At 41.1% G+C, this 17,875-nt stretch overlaps 1 protein-coding gene across 8 annotated transcripts in view; it reads right to left on the bottom strand.

Annotated features, from left to right (window-relative positions):
- Positions 1–9,945: 9,945 nt before the first annotated feature.
- The window catches only part of Nfia (nuclear factor I A), a 612,310-nt gene continuing 604,380 nt past the window's right edge, over positions 9,946–17,875 (bottom strand). For all 8 annotated transcript variants that reach the window (XM_045149015.1, XM_045149021.1, XM_045149014.1 and 5 more), the window contains one exon: positions 9,946–17,189. In XM_045149015.1, coding sequence (XP_045004950.1) covers positions 17,172–17,189 — 18 coding nt within the window. In that variant the 3' untranslated portion in view covers positions 9,946–17,171. The remainder of the gene's footprint in view (positions 17,190–17,875) is intronic.

Raw genomic sequence — 17,875 nt, 5'->3', positions numbered from 1 at the left:
ACAGAAATTCTCTATCTGCTTCATTGTTCAAGATGGAGCATGCATCTTTTTTTGGTCCATGGGACTTCTGATTTTCAGATCTGGAATCTACAACATTATCGGTCCAACTCACAGGCTCTAGATTATACTGCAGAGTGTCCTGAGTGCCCATTTATAGAGGAAAGACTGTGGAACTCCTCAGCTTCCCAGTGACATGTACCAGTATCTTATAATGACTATCCTTGGCTATAGATATATAGATAAAAACAGCTACGGGGTTGGATAGGTTGCTTAGTGGTTAAGGCACTTGCCTGTGAAGCCTAAGGACCTAGACCCACACAAGCCAGATGCACAAGGTGACCCATGCAAGGCCATGCATATATACACAGGGTTGCACACAGAGATGGTGTTTGATTACAGTGGCTGGAGGCCCTGGTGCTCCAATTCTATTTTTTTCTCTCTCTTAAAAAAATAAATAAATGTAAACAAAATTTAAAAATAACTATATGTACAGATATATAGGTATACGTAGCTATCTTACTGGTTCTGTTTCTTTCACTACTACAAACTCTCAGCTCCAGGATGGACTCTGATGATCCCATGCTAGTCCAAGAGCAACTGGCCCATGTTTCCTCTTGCTATGCAGTGTTCAAGTACTTAGTCCTCTGTGTGGTGACTATTTGTCCTGATTTAACAAGTGGGAAGTCCCTGGTCTGCTGTAGTGACCTTCACATTGCTGGAACAAAACACCTAATCAAAAGGAGCTAATGAGAAGAAAGAGTTTATTTTGGCTTATAATATTTTGACAGTAGGGGAAAGAAGAGAGGGCAGAGGCTGGACATCACTCTTCACCACAGTAGCTGGCAGAAAGCAGCAAGAGAGTGAGCTGAGCAAGGGGGAGCTGGGCCATAACACCCCTAAGCCTACCCTTCACAACACACCTCCTTCCAGCAAGGCACCGTGTTCTAAATTACCACCATATGGGGACCAAGCATTCAGAACACATGAGCTCATGAGAGACATCTCATTCAAACCGCCATGTGGAGAATGAGGTCTCTATACCTATTGTGTCATAGATACGGCTATGTGTCATAAGGAGTCCCACTCCCTTCCAAGCACACTCCATACCCCTCCCTATAATACTGCTACTATGTAGTTGGTGTCCCAGCTGATAACTCACGTGCTGGTTATTAACTCTCAAAAGGGCTTTCTTTAGCGTTTCCTTTTTAAAAAATTCTTTTGAGAGAGAGAGAGAAAGAAAGAGGCAGAGAGAGAGAAAGAGAGAGAGAATGGGCATGCCAGGGCTTTCGGCCACTATGAATGAACTCCAGATGTGTGCGCCCCCTTGTGTGCATGTGCAACATTGTGTGCTTGTGTCACTATGCATGGCTATGTAGGACCTGGAGATTCAAACATGAGCATTTGGGCTTCACAGGCAAGTGCCTTAATCGCTAAGCCATCTCTCCAGCCCCATAAAACAACTTTCTTGAACAGCTTGACACATGCAAGTGTGTTCAAAACTATTCAACACTTTTCTTGGTATTCTGAAAGCATTTTTGTGAGGTACCCTCATGTCCTGAGTTTTTTTTTAAAAGTTAAAACGTTTAATAGTGCTAGTAATATTTAGTATAAATACATTTCACTCAGCTTTTTGGGTTCAGAGGTGAGTCTTTGTGGCTTACACTGACAGGGTGGCTATAATCTCTGTGTTTTATAGTGTCTTCACTTATTGAATGGAATTAGTAGGATCTACCTTTTTGCATGACTGGGAGTATAAAAGAGTAAATGAGGAGACCAATGACATAATAAAAGCACTTATTGTACTAATGTTTGAATTTCAGCACTGATAATTTACAATAAGTGGGGCCCAATCTATTAGGCATTTGTACTTTTCTGAAAACCAGTAAAAATCTATGTGTGAGTGTGTTTACCAATCTAGGCATGAGAAAATCGTGTATGAAATTAGAAAATACTATTAAGACCTAGCTAAGTGGTTAAAAGATGTATAATTGGAATATTTGTATATTGATCAAGACTTAAGGGACAAAGTTTTGAATTACAGGACAATTAGTTAATTTATTTGACAGAGAAAGAGGGAGGGGGAGATAGAGAGAGAATGAGAGAATGGGCACACCATGGCCTCTGGCCACTGCAAACGAACTCCAGAGGCTTGCACCCCCTTGTGCATTTGGCTAACGTGGGTCCTGGGGGATCGAACCTGGGTCCTTTGGCTTTGCAGGCAAACACCTTAATCGCTAAGCCATTCCTCCAGCCCTACAATTTATTTTAAAGCAGTGGTCTGTGGTTCTGAGGTTTATTGGCTTCTAAGGATTACTGTTGTTCATGGTTCACAGCTCAAATCCATTGCAAGTCCAGTTGGGTGGAAGTCACTGGAAAAAAGAGGCAGAGTATAATGGACTGAATTCCCCTTTGTATGTTGAAACCCAAGTGCCCAGTATTGTGGAATGTATTTGGAGACAGGACCTTTAAAAAGGGATGATTAAAGTAAAAAAAGACTATAAGGGTGGGTTATTGTCCCATCTGCCTGGTGTCCATGAAGGAAGAGTACATCTGAACAAAGAAGACCAGGGACACAAGGACACATCAGGACAAGGCGAGAAGATGGCCATCTGTGAGCCACAGAGAGGGACCTCAGAAGATGCTAAACCTGTTGACCTGTCTTGAACTTTCAGATCCCTGAACTGTAATAAGATAAATAACTGTTGCAGTCACCAGCCCTTGGTACTCTGTCATGCCAGGCCTAGAAGCCTAATTCAGACAAGGCTGAGAGCAGAGCTGAGGTGAGCATGAAGCAGATTTCTGTTGGCAAAGCAGCAGCCTATTGACAGTAAACCAGCAGCAAACCAGGCTCTGGGTGGGTAACAGGCAGAGAATAAATGATCACAGTGAATTACAGAATTTCCCATCACTTCTCATGAGGACTCTGTACTCCATCTTCCCCACCCTGCTGTGACCAACTTTTCAGACTCATTCTTGTTTCAGTTACAGCACAGGATTGTCTTGGAGCGCCTGGGTTGATTACCTGTGACCAGCATGTACAGATTATCTGCTTTCATTGATCTGCGCTCAGAGCTGTAGAAAGGTAAGGATGATTTCATGCCTCTTTTCAAAGAAGGATCAGACAAAGGAATTGTGCCTCACCCAGAAGGGGTCTGTGTGGACAGCAGCCAGATTTATCAGGCAAGGATACTGACATCCTGGAGTTCTCCTTACCTGGAGACCTTCAAAGGAAGATATACTTCATGTGAATAAATCTGAGCCTCTGCTGGAATTTCAGGAGAAAGAAGATTCTAAAAGTCTGCTTTGGTCTGACCACTCTGTCAGGGTTTCAACAGGAAACAGATGGCACATGCAACTCAAAATGATTTGAGAAGGTTGTAATAAGTAGACTGTCTAGAAAGGTTTGGGCAAGATGATAAAAGATGGCACACCACTCTAAACTCTCAGCGCCCATGCTCAGAGGGAGAACACTTCTTCAGGTACAGAGAGCCATCTTGAGAGAACCTGGAACCTTCTGTTGAGGAATGCTGCCCCCCACAGAGGGCCCAGAGACCGAGTCTCGGAGTAAGTACCGGACATCCCTCTTCTCCTTCCACCAATGTACTTGAGGAAGACTTGTTGATCCCACCTGAAAGCCTGGTGTCAGGAAGCCAATTGATCTGGGCCAAATAGGCACAGGGCAGCTTAGGGAAGGTTGGAGAATAGATATGGAAAGGCAGATAGATTAAATCTCCCCTCCCAGCATAGGTTCTGTGTGCACTGGGAAGAGAGGCCAGTGAGCCAGTTTTCCATATATAATATAATTTACACATGTAGTCCATGTCTTGAGCCTCTGAGTATGTGCACTGAAGGGTCACACACATGCAAAGCATCCATGTAGGCACTAGGGGCTTTTCACTAGCAAGAGAGAGCCAAGCTAGCACTCTAGCTGTCTTTCTATATTATGCCCTCTGCCATATTATAATGGAGAAAGAAGTCCTTCCTCATATTCTCTTAGCGTTTCCAGTCTAAGAACCATGAAACAAAGACATTATTATCCTCTACTAGTTACCCTGTCTCAGGTGTTTGGGTGTAGCAACTGAAAGCAGAAGGCCACCACGTTGTGTTTCCCTCACCCTTGGGTACCAGTTGGTACCTGACACCTTCCTGGTTCTTATAAGGCCAAGGTGAAGTTCTGGTTTACATCCACCGATACTGTGCATACTAATGGGATGATCTTGGATTGATCTACCTTGTCAGCCCTAACTTTTGGCATGTAGGAGGTACTCAGTAAAGTTGGTTGACTTCATTTTGAGGGGACTTACATAAGTACCTGTTGTAGTGGTTCAGGCCGGAGTTCAGACCCCAAGACGGTAAAAGTTGATAGTATGTGAGCTAGATAATATGACGTTGGGATCCTCAAGAATCCAGTTGCAGTACTGACATTAGGGCTGACAAGAGAATTCCTTCCTTTCTGTCTAAGTGTTCAGCCAGAATTACTCATTTTGTTCTCCAAAAGAGTTTCTCTCTCTCTCTCTCTCTCTCTCTCTCTCTCTCTCTCTCTCTTATTTCTTTTTTTGTCAGCAGAGGAAAGTAAAGCAGGACAGGCTTATTGTCAATCATTTGGCTCTCTCTTAGCTTCTACTGTTTCAGAGAAACACTAGCTAGGAGTGTGGTTAGGGGAGAACAGTTCCTACAGCAACTGTTTTGGTGTGTGATTTTGCCCACGGTTTTGAGTCAGGGCACAAATGCAGGGAGAGTCTCTTTGTCTATACTATGAATAACTGAGAAAGTTGTGGGGTTATATACTATGGGCGGGGTCAACTTTCAAGATGAGGCATGTGTTTTTCTTTTGTTTTTATTTTCTGAGGTAGGGTCTCACTGTAGCCCAGACTGACCTGGAATTCACTATGTAGTCTCAGGCTGGCCTCGAACTCACAGCTATCATCCTACCTCTGCCTCCCAAGTGCTGGGATTAAAGGAGTGTGCCACCACGCCCAGTTGAGACATGTGTTCCTAATTGAATGATAGAACATACCAAACTGTGCCACCAGGATGAAATCCACAGAATTCTATGAAAGCCTCTTTGAAACAAGTGATCCATTTCTTTTGCCAATTACTGCCACAGAAATACAAGAGATATCTGGGGGTTGGATCCTATGGACTTAGGAAAGACTTAAAACACATTTAGCCACCTAGTTTATAGGTCTTACTTGGTTTCTTTTTTAGCCAAACCAATTAAATTCAAAGACAATAGGGAGTATTTGAACATACTTGTGTGTTGATGATATCAAAGAATTTTTACAAGCATTTTGAGGTACAAAAATGTCATTTTAAAAATGTTTCATAAAAGAACTCTTGTCTTTCAGAGATGTATTCACAAATATGAATGAAATTACATAATGGATGCCTGAGATTTGTTTCAAAATAATCTGAAAGTGGTCAAGAAGAAAATGGGACGTTGAGGGAGAAGAAGTTGATTGTAAGTGATGGATGGTAGGTAAATATGAGTCTATTTGTCAATTTTCTCTATTTTGTACATGTGGTATTTTTCCATCATTAAAATCTAATGTATGATTGCTACCATAGGCCTGTAACCCCAGCTACTTGGGAGGCTGATACAGGAGGATCACATGTTCAAGGTCTTTTTGGGTTACAGTGTTATTAGAGGGTGTTCAAGTCTAGCTTAGACAAACTAGTAGGACTCTCTCCAGTTGAAAAGTTAAAAAAACAAAACAAAACACAGTTGGGTAGATAGCTGAGAGGCCCTCCTTGTGTTCAATCTTAGGACAACCATCAAAACACAATTGAAATATCCCAATGTGGTAGTGGAAATGGATGTTTTCTTTTTCCCCTCAGCCCTCTGCCCAAACCCTGAACTTCACACCATCTGTCTTAGGTATGTCAATACAGTGGTGGTTTGAGTTGATCTTTATTCTAATTTCATACCCAAATAGTAATGACTGAAAGAAGGCAGGAACTGATTTGATCTAATTTACGCTTTCATGCATGTATGTGTAAAATTGCACTTGAGTCAGAAATATGTTCTGAGGACTAATGATACCTTTTTGAGAGCTTCAGTAATAAGAGAAGAATTATTAAATGTGAGGGGAGAAATCACCCATGGCACCTGGCATATGAGAGTTCAATGCATAGGAGCTATTAATATCCTTCTTAGCCTCTCTACTCTGTTTGTGTCTCTTCTATTCCACTCAGACCCTGCAGCCTGGCCTGTGTCGTATCTCCAATTACTCCAGCAGCTTCCTCAAGGCTCTGCTCCACTCAGCTCTCTCTCTACTATGCATACTTTCCTTCCTCACCTCAAACTAGTCTGTAATCATGTTCTCTAGCTGTCCCTGGAGGGCTGTTATCCTCCCCATCTTGGCATAGCCTTGTGACTTGCTGTGGCCAATGAAATGTAAGCAGAAGTGGTGGGGGTCAGTTCCCAAAGGGGTTGTTAAAAGCCATTATGTGCCTTGCCAACACATCCAGCAATGGTCCAAATGGTAGATGTTTTCTGCTCTGGGTCCTAGAATGAGAGGATCTTATCGAGAAGTCCCAGGCAGCCCACAACAGACATATGAAAAAGATTAAAATCTTCACTGTTGCAGCCACTGAGTTTGAAATTGTTTGTATGACAGTGCAGTCAAATCTGAGGAGTACCTATTTTATAAAACTCTCTGTAATGTTATAGGTATGATATACCCTTCCTGAACTTTTTTGAAGGCTTAGTCCCTAGCTGATGGTGCTATGGAGCCTTAAGGAGGAGGGGCTTGGCTGCGGAAGCAGATGTCTAGGCTGTTCTTGTGAAGGATATACTGCCCTGGTACTGGCCTGTGCTCCGTGTCTTGATCTGCTATGATATGCTGTCTCTGCCATGTGTTCCACCGCAGTGAGCTCCACTCTGCCCTTCTTGCCATGATGGATTGAAATCCCTCTGAAACTATGAGACAAAATAAATCTGTCCTCAAGTTTTTCTGTCAGGTATTTTTTTTTTTTCATGGTGACAAGAAAAGTACATAATACATACTGAGAGGAAGAAAAGACTATCACATCCTGCAAGGCTGTGCAATATCTTTATCTAAAGACAAGCTTCATCTTGTGTCATATTTCTCATTTCTCTTTTAATCCTTCATAAGTGCTGAACTCCCTCTGAGTACAGGCACATTTCATATGTTGTCTCCTCTTCCTGGAATGTTCTTACCTCCCATTTCTCCATGGTCATTTTCTTCCTGTACTGGCAACATAAGGCTTCTAAGGCAACATGTATCCTTCATGGGGAAGACTCCTCTTGACTTTGTGCTTCCCTCTGCTGCTGTGCTTGAGGGATGTTCATTTGTCTACTAGACCATCAACCTCACAAGAAGAGATCCCAAGCCTTTGCTTACTTATCACCCCTTGTTTTGCACAGTTTCTAGCATATAGTAGGCATCATTGCAATCAGTATTTGTTGAGTAAACAGTTCAGATTCCATATCTGGAAGTTGGAGGGAGCCAGACTTTTTGTATTTGAGTCCCATTCAGTGGATTATCCTTCATATGACCTTGTGTCATTCATCTCTCTGCCGTTTCCTACCTCAAGGGGTAGCCTTACAATTTAAATGGCCTAAGATTCATGTGCCCCTTACTTACTGTCTCAGTTAAGCTTACCCTTTGGTACTGTGCTTCCTGAGGCTAGGGCTAGGATTTTTTTTCAGGAATATTTCCATACTTCCTTGCTAGGTAGCTATCATTAACCATAGCCAACGAGAGGCAGGAGTTTAGGAGAAAGGAGAAGTCATGGCTGCTTTCCAGCTCTGAGTCCTGTCTCCAGTGTGGCAGCTTCTCCTCAGAAGCCTGGACTCCTTGTGTACTCTAGTACTGGCCACTCATGCTCTCTTAGAGGTCCAAGTACCAGCCATTGATACAGATTAGGAGCCAAACAGCCTTTTCTTCTTTTTCTTCTCTCTCTCTCTCTCTCTCTCTCTCTCTCTCAGAGAGACAGAGTTGGTGTGCCAGGGCCTCCAGCCTCTACAATTGAACTCCAGACATGTGTGCCACCTCGTGCACAAGTACAATCTTGCATATGTGTGACCTTGTGCATCTGTCTTACATGGAATCTGGGGAGTTGAACATGGGTCCTTATGCTTCACAGCCAAGCACCTTAACCACTAAGCCATCTCTCCAGCCCAGCTCTTTTTTTCTAGTGACTGACCCAGAGAAATATGGATGCCATTCTATCCTGATGGGACTTGAACCCCAGCCTGATTCAACCTTATCCAAGATGGTAGTTAGCAGCAATAGCAGCAGTAGCTTCCTGGTTCTTGACCTTTTCCCAAGATTAGCATCTGTGGCCTGGCCCTTCCCAAATCAGCATTCATCCTGGATTCAGTACCCAAACAAGGTCTTCATATAAATTTGAACTTGGCAATGAGGCTCATCCTAATTAGATGCCTAATCTATGAAAGAAGTTGATCCAACTCTGCATGGGAAGTTTTCCTGGGAAGGAGGAAATTCCTTTTGACTTGGAAGAGTTCATGCTTTTCCTTCTTTCCTGTTTTCACCCTACCCTTAATCAGTTATTCCATAACTTACTTTTCTCTAAGTCCAACACTTTCAATTCTTGGACAAGGACCCAATGTTTGGGATTTATAAGCTGGAGAATCTCCTGCATCATTACAGAGATCTAATCCCTCCCAGAGCTCCAATTACACAACACCATGTGATTTCCCCCTTCTTGATAGCATTTTTTCTCCCTGAAAAGACCCAACACCAGCTGTGTGTGACCCTCCTTAGCATCCAGGTTCTAGTAACCCAATATCTTCCTTCAGCTTCTCCAGACCCCAAGTTGGTGGCTGCACCCTACAGTTGCTAACATCCAGGCTGCTTTAGACAATCCCCTGTGGCAAGCCTATGAGATTCTAGTCCTGGGTCTGGATTAGGCCTCACTGATAGCAACAACAAAGCACTTAGAAGAAACACATGAGGCTCAGAGAACTCTAAGTGAGAGCTGTAGCAGCAGAGTAGGCCTGGAGAGAGGAGGGGTTGTATCAAGATTAACATACGGGTTGGAGAGATGGCTAAGCGCTGGCCTGTGAAGCCTAAGGACCCCAGTTCGAGGCTGGATTCCCTAGGACCCACGATAGCCAGATGCACAAGGGGCGCATGCGTCTGGAGTTTGTTTGCAGTGGCTGGAGGCCCTGGCATGCCCATCTCCTCTCTCTCTATCTGCCTCTTTCTCTCTCTCTCTCTGTCTGTCACTTTCAAAAAAATAAATAAAAAATAAAGAACAAAACAAAACAAAAAAGATTAACTTATGAGGGCTGGGGAGACTGCTCAGTGGCTTGCTGGCCCTGGGGCGCAATTTCCAGTACTCACAAAAAAGCCAGATGCATCATGTCTGGTGTTGGTTTGCAGCAGCAAGAGGTCCTGGTGCACCTGTCCTTTCTCTCTCTCCTCACAAATAAATAAATAAATTTTTTTTAAAGGTTAACATCTGAAAGGGGCCAATTGGAAGAGAAAGACTGGAAACCTTTCTTACCTGTGCTACTTGTAACAAACTGATGTATGTGAGAAAAGCCCATGATATACAAACACAGAAGGCAAGGTACTGTGTAAATGTCCTGTAAAGGGTCATGAGACTCGTGGCCCAATGGTTTTGAGTGTACACCTTTCTCCAATTTACAAGGCCATTTGTAGTCTCAGGAGTGTCTTCTCTTTGTTAATAAACAGTGTCTATTTATCTTACTTACCATGAGTCCCTGGTGAAAGTCTTTGTCCAGGGACACAAGAACCTGAAATCTCAGCAAGTGCCCCTCACTCAGATCCCTGCCTATATTTGCCCATGTAGGTGGACAACCCCACCTTATACCCTTTAAGGCTAACAAAAGCCTACAGTGCTAAAAGCCCATCTTTTGTGAGAATCAGCAGACCATACCATGACTCATCCCCCAGGCATTATGGACAGTGAAGGAGGACACAACTTCTATAGCATTAGCAATTTTTATTTTTCCTTTTTTTGTTGCATAGGAAATGCAGTACTTGCTTCCAGTAATTGTATTGTAATGTGAGAAGGTGGTAGCACTAACGGTTGAATACAAGAGTTAAACTAATCCACACCAGCTCAAAACCTGTGGAGATTTAGTTGTATAAGAATGGATGCCCACAGTGATTCTCAACCAATTACAAATCTTCACAGAACACAGTAACCTAAAGTAAACTATGAAAGTCAAAACAAGTATGCTAGAGGCACAGGGGGCCGGATCATCACACATATTTCAGACCATTATTAACACGGGTATTTAGTTTCACAATAGATATCTTTTGCCATCACTGGAGGCATTTGATCCCTTCCTCCACAATTTGAAATGAAAATCAGAGGTATTCTGGGAAATTTCCACGTGTAGTAGGAAAGGTCCCCACTGAACTCATTGGGAGATAGGACATGGTAATGGTGGAGAAGGGACCATGGACTTGGCTTGACAGTCTTTAAAAATCTTCCAGAACCTGATGGTGCTCCTAGTCTAGTCTAGTTGGCATCTCAGTGGTGAGGCTACCAAAAGCCTTCGCAGTGCAGAAACAATGGTCTGAGACTAATCAGTGAGAAAGAGTGGAGCTGGCAGCTCCCTCACACTTCCATCTAAAATCAGTCAGTGGCCTAAGACCTTTGGTTGAGATGTTAAAGGGAAAATAATAATAAAAGCAAATTTAAAGACCACTACTCCAAAAAGTAGTAAGAAATATGAGTGATACAAATAACAGTTGAATTTTAAAAAGCTAGGCATTTTGAGAAGTGAAGCATCAACAACAGGAGCAGCAGCCCGACCCTACTCATCACATACTCCTTGCCTTTTAAGCCACAGTAGAGACACGAGAATTCACATTTACAAATCTGGGCTGTTTTCTACCATGAATGTAGTCAGGTTAGATTAAAGGGAGCACTTCCACTGTACACTCTTAGGTTACAGGCACATTTTGGAAAGTTTGGCTTTTGAACCCAACAGCACAATGAGTCCATATGTGAAATTTGGGCTACCTGGAATGTAGGACACCCTGTGTGCTGTCTCCCTGTTCTGGGGGTTCTCTTTATCTTTTTGAGACCTGCTGGGATCTGCTCCCTGTATCCTATTCCTATAATCTGTTTAATGTAACCCTTTAGGGAATAAAAGGCAGAAGGGTTCTTGTTCAGGGAAAATCAGATGAAGTTTATTCAATTTGGGAAGTAATTTCAAATTTAGGTAAAAAGAAAGTACATTTTAAAATCCCGTGTTAATAGCAAACTTCTTTTTCTTATGAATCAGGCCCAAAGTTTGTACAGTTAGATTTTTGAAGAAAATATTGCATCTGTGCATGAAACTAAATAGCCATGTGATTTTGTAAAGTTTTTTTCTTTTTTCTTTTTAATCTCAAGAGGTCTGGTGTGAAGGCGGATGAAGTATGAGTACCTGGCGAACACTGTTAGGAAGGTGCTTCCATATCAGCCCAGCTTCCGCTGAGGCCAAGGAAATGTCTCTCACTTGGAAAAGCTCTCAAGGTTGGCTTTATGGCAGACTTCTTGAAGTTCAAATGATAGTTTTGAGACAACAATCTTGCCAGATACTGATTTTTGAAATCAAACACCCATGCTTGTCCCTTAGGAGAAAGAAAACAAAAACAAAAAACACAGTAATACTGAATTTAAGTAAATGTATACCTCCAAAATACTGAAAACAGCTGAAGTTAAGAAAAGACAGAATTTGCGTTCTCAGTGAAATACCTTTGAACCTAGCTGACAAGAACAGAGTCAGAAAGAAAGACTAACATAACGTTGAGTAATATTCATACAGTTCACTAAGCATTATGGAATAGCATGCATAATATTGTACGGTTATTTTACATCACCTATACCAGAGGTCCTGACTGACAGACAGCGAAGGCTACCGGTGTAGAAAATATCTTACTTTAGAAGAGCAATATAATACAGATTCACAGGCACTACATTTTAATATATCAGGTATTATGCTGGTTTTCTTATAATTCTTTCTGTCCTAAAGCTGGCATTATAACAATGACCAAAAAGGCAAGGATTGAAGTAAACGGAAAGTAGATACCAAAGTTGATATAGTTTTTTTCTTTTTCCTTCGGATAGATTAGTGCATAGTTCTCATGCAGATAAACACTGCTATGCGATTACACTGTTGGGAAGCAGAGTGAATCGAGCCCAAGTTGTCACATTTGTGTAAATCATTTTGTCAGCCTGTAATAGCACCATGTAATGGATTTGCATTAAACATTAAATTGATTTTAGAATTGGTGACACAGTATTCACTACAGTTAAGTGCTATGGAATAGCTTCAATATACCTGCTATATATCAAAGCAATTTTCATCCCACTGCTTCTTTATTGGAAAAAATAAAGGGGAAACATACATGAGACTAATTAGACAAATGCGCAGCCTTGGACGTGGAGAAGGCAGAGCAGGTTCACTGTCAGACAGTAGTAAGTACATGCATTGACTTCAAGACAAAAATGGCCTCGGAATAAAGCCATGCCCGAGGGGCAGAGCAGCTTCTGGGACTGTTTAGAATGGTCTGGCCGGTGGGCTGGGAAGAACTACCAAAGCTCTTCTTACATGACTATGTGTCTAGTGTTTCATACCTAGCCTATGGAGGCCTGCTATCAAAAACAAGAAAGAGAGGAAAAAGAAGTGAACAAAAGCCAGAGAGACAGAGACATCCAGAGATAGAAGGAGGGATGGAGGGAGAAAAAGAGATCTAGAAATGAGATGCAGAGTACTTTAAATGATATTTGCAGAAACTCCTCCCCCTAAAAATAAATCACAGGGGAAAAATGTTTTCCTTCATACAGGTTTTGTAAATACCTCGTAATATCATCACTACAGGGTTCCAAGCCTGTGAGGGCAAAGGTTTGAAAAAGTGAGACACTTTTAGAGATGGCTTTGCATATTTCTGAGGACTGAATGAATACTGCCACATGGTGACTGGAAAGTTTCTGCCCTTTACACTTGGCCTGACTGCAAAGGATGAGCACCGGCTTGGAGGAGTGCAGGCTGGTGGGCCTCCTGGGAGCCTGTCTGGATGGTGGCTCCAGGTGGGGAATGAGCAGATCAGAAATGTCATGCCAGGGGGTAGACATGAATGTTAGAGGGAGAGAAAGGCTGGAGGGTGGAGAGTGTCACAAGGGACTGGGCCTCTGCCCAGGAAGGATCAGAAAAGAAGCCTCATGGTTAAAGGAGATGGGCCTAGAAAAGAAATGTTTATTGGAAGATGCTAAGAATTAGTGTTTGTACCTCGAACTTCACTTCCCAAAGAAAAAACTCAGGGAGTCATTTGAGGAGCCACTTTTGCCAATTGTGTTAATGTCATTTGACAGGAGAGAACATGTCCAATCAATGTGTTTCAGAGTCAAGGCTGGGCCTTTAAGTACTGATAGCTCTTAGTCTGTCATACACGTCATAGCAAAATCTTTCTCAAACACCTTCGCTCAGCATTTAACCTAAATAGCAAAATACTCAGATGGGTGGTGTTTCTTTCTTCCTGCTTAAGACTGAACTACAGTTCCTGCTGCTTTTTGGATAATGAAACATGAATCAAACTTAGTGTATTTAATACTTAACTCCTGTGTGAGATCCCTAGACTGCTTCCTAATGTTTTAAAGCCTTTAAAACATTTTTTTCCTACAAATCTGTTCAGTTTCCTAATTTTAGCATCATCATACAATACAACAAAATACCCTCAAAAATGCAGCATACCTGGAACATCCATTTACAATGGTTTTTCAGTAGACCTATACTTCGGAAGCATAGGAATATGCTATACCATTGACAGAAAACAACAATTGTTTTTAAATACTTACAACATAAAAGGCAACAGGAGAGTTTTCAATTTAAATTCAGTTCCCAAAACAGGGTAGGAGGGGGTGTGTGTGGGAAGGGGGGAGCAATTCTATGAACTCTGCCTTTATATTGAACAATCAGAAATTTCACTAGGCTAATTTGACAGAAAATTTTCCTCATTTAAACAACATTACAAAAGTCCTGCATTATAAAATAGGGTAGAATAAATCAGTGTAATCAATAAAACTATACAACAATACAAATTACATGTCTTCTGAGTGGGCAGTTGATTCTCTCTCTTTGCAGTCATGACTACAACATGCTTACTAAAAACAACTAAAACTGCCCAAACTATTGCTTAGTTTGTTTTGTTTTTAAAAAAGGGTGCAATTTTATTGTATATACAACCAATTTACTGGTAATACCTTGGCTTATTGCAAGGTTCTGACAAAATGTTTGTCTAGGCTTTTTCCCTTCACTGTGAAGCACTGAATGCTGCGATTTTCTCTTTCTTTTTTTTTTTCCTTTTTTATTTTTATTTTAGTGCACATATGTCATAATAAAGTAATGCCCAGCTAAGTGCTATGGGGAAGGCAAAGTATGCTGGCTACAGGAAGTGACACCGCACACTGACCATCACACCGTACAACAGCGCCCACGACTACTCAACCACTTATCAGACACATATGAAAATCCAAAAGGTTTTATTTTATTTTTTTTCCTTAAATAGAGATAACCAGTAAACAATTTTCAGAACTTGGAAGTTTAAAAACGTGCATATAAAAATGGGCATTATATACTTTTTATTGAATGTGGATTGACTGCCGTCTGCTAAGAAAAATGGGGTGTGGGAGCTGAAGAAAAAGGAAGTTGTCTTTTTTTTAAGGCTTGCTTGTGAAAGGAACGGTTGTAAAAACAAAATTGCTTGAAGCAGGGTTAGCTTAGTGCTTCACAGTTTGACTGCTTCTCTATGAGGAGCCCTTCCTGCGTGCGCATCCAAACCACAGAAAGTACAAAGACAAACACCTCAAACACTGCGTCAAGTGCAGCACCGACTTTGGTCAAATAAAAAAAAAGTAAAGAAAAATTAATAATTGCTAAGCTTTTCTACATGATATAAGCAGGTATTGCATATTTTCATATATCTTGGGGAAAAAATAAAGGAAGACTCCAAATAAATTGTAAAATGCAGCAACATCCAAAATACTGATATTATAAGCATCTACAGATCTCAGAATAGCACTGCCCCTGACCACAGGACAATAGAGACTACTCCATCTGTGAACAACTATCTTTCTATTTAGTTCTAGATGTTGAAACTGACAAGGGCTGACGTAAAAGTCACATTTACAAAAAGTGTCTCCAAATGCTTGACTAGGGAAAACCCCTTCAACCGAGGAGCATGTGCAAGGAATCCACAAATAATCGCTATCCAGGGCAAGGCACATTGATATGCAATTTTTGTTTTCGTGCAAATTAAGGAAAAAAAACAAAAACAAAACATTGTTTTGGGGGGGAATGATGAGGAGCAAAGTGTCTTCCCTAGAATTTCAGTTACTTGATTGTAAAGGACAGTAGTAGAGCCCTTCTGAAGGGCTGAAAAACATAGTTTAAAGGCAAGTGCCTAGAAGGAGGGATTACAATATTGTGTCTTAATGCACTCTACTTTATCCTACATTAACTATATAAAAATTAGTTACTATCACTAGAACATGCAGAGACTTCTTCTGATCAGCAGGGCCTGCCAACCAGAATGTATATATATGTATAGTATAGGAAACCTTTTTGAACTTGCATGGGAAGCAAAGGGGTGCTTCGCTGTCTGGGAGAAAAAAAATCACTAGCATTTTTTTTTTGTTTTTGTTTCTGCTTTTTTTTTTTGTCTTTTTTTAAACATAAGATACAAGACATTTGGGGGTGCAAACTTTGTTTTTTTTGTTTGTTTGTTTTTCCTTAACGAGTACCCTTGATCTGAACGGGTGCTAGCATTTGTGTCAGTATTAGCTTTGTTATTATTTTCCCATAGCCCAGTTCAGGGTTGTAAAGGTCTTTAAAACTTCTGGACAATCTCTGGTACAATGAAGTGTCTGATAACTGATAAATCTGGTATTGTCAGATACACATAAAAAACTTTCAGAATTGGCATAGTTATCATAGTGACTTCTAGCTTATAAAATTAATAGATACCATGATTTCATTTTAGTTATGTGCTTTGATAACAGAAAATAATTAATTAGCATTTAATGTAGTTAACATATTATGGTAAAAGCACCATTAGATTTGGTTTTTTTGTTTTTTTTTTTTTGTTTTTTAAATTTCCTTCAGCTTAAAGGGATACAAGTTTAACAATAAAAAACATAAAAAGCAAAAATAGCTCCCCTTTTTCTTGCAAGGCTGTTTTTTTTACCCCAATAATTTAGAGTCCTGGGGTGTAAGGACTTGAAAAACAAAAATAGAATTTTCAACAATCTCTATCTTACAAAGATATTTAGCTATCCAATGAAATTGCACTTTACTCAATTCAAAATTCGATTGTTTTGATTGATTCCTGTCAGTTTCTGTCAAAACAGACCATCTTCCCCATTTCCACGTGAATTTTTGTGTCATTGTTGAAATTGTTGAACAAATGTTTTTTTTTTTTTAATGTAAGTGCAGCATTTCAAAACTTTTAAAAAACTGAATAGTAGTAGTCGTTTGCCATTTTCGGAATTGTTCTGCAACGTGAATGCACTCATTGTCCTTGCGGGCCATGTTACATACTTAATTGCTGACTGCTGAACCAAACCGAACCAAAATGTAAAAAAAAAAAAAAGAAAAAAGAAAAGAAAAGAAAGAAACCTAACTGCATTTTCTTTTTCCAATATGCTACAGAAAAAAACATTGCCCCTTGACTGTCCCGTAAGTTATAGATTGCAGATCTCAGCTACTACAAAAGATTTAGTCCTCTAAATGCCTCCCAAATGCTCAAGGAGGTGCACACCTGTGTGGGCAAATTCATGAAATACTGAGAAAAGGCCAGGCTCCGCAAGGGAAGTGTGTTGGAAGTCAGTGAGCAGGGGTAATCCTCTGCCAGCCAGCCACGTGACCTGGTGCTCACGCCACCGCGGGAACATTCCAACTGTTACACAGCCCAACCCTTTCCAGCACCATATGAGAAATTACAACAGTCCCTAAAATATATTTTTTTTTAAATCCCGAAAGGTTATGGCCTTTGCTGTTTGACCATAATGCTTGCTGTTTCCATGTCCAAGTTGATTTGCGTTGGTTTTTCTCCCCTTCCGCTGATAGTGAGGCTGTAACCACTCTGGGCTGAGGTTGCGTCCATGTTACAGAGTTGAGAAGGGGTCAGGTGGTCTGTCTGGTGGATGGTGGGTTGCTTTTATCCCAGGTACCAGGACTAGAAGACAAAATGAAAAGTGCAATTAGAATTGAAGCTTGTAGGGCTGGTGATGGAGCCTAGGGGTAGTGTGCATGCCTAGCTCAAGTAAGGCCTTGCATTCCATCCTCAGCACTGCAAACATAAGTAAGAAATTCCACTTGTAAAATCCAACCATGGAATCTGGGTTTGCTGTAGAGTCACAGGGAAAAAGGGATGGCAGGTGACAGACATTTTAGACACATGCTTACTTACTCCTCTGAAATTAAAATCCATTGTCTCTCTTGGGGTTTGACATGTTTTGAACAATGTTTTGAATGTATCCTACCAAATGAAGCATTTCTGGCCACCTAAAATTCAAAACCGGCTTCATAATCTGGTAGGGGTTATATAGGAAGACAAGGAACTCTGCTTTCTTTAAAATTTTTCTTTATCTATCTATCTATTTATTTAAGAGAGAGCAAGAATGGTTGTGCCCAAGGCCTCCAGACCCATGTGCCACCCTATGCATCTGGCTTAAATCTGTACTGGGAAATTGAACCTAGGCCCTTCGGCTTCACAGGCAAGTGCTTTTACCATTCAACCATCTCTCCATCCCAAACTTGGCCTTGTTATCATTCAGTTCTCAGTACCTTGTACAGGGCCCAAAATATAGGATGTTCTCAATACAGAAGTGTAGAATGAGTGAAGAGTAAGGTTTCCAACAG

The sequence above is a fragment of the Jaculus jaculus genome, chromosome 5 (genome assembly GCF_020740685.1).
Source record: "Jaculus jaculus isolate mJacJac1 chromosome 5, mJacJac1.mat.Y.cur, whole genome shotgun sequence".
NCBI lineage: Eukaryota > Metazoa > Chordata > Mammalia > Rodentia > Dipodidae > Jaculus > Jaculus jaculus.
The sequence above is the reverse complement of the archived record's forward strand: the minus strand, read 5'-3'. Positions and strand labels throughout refer to the sequence as shown.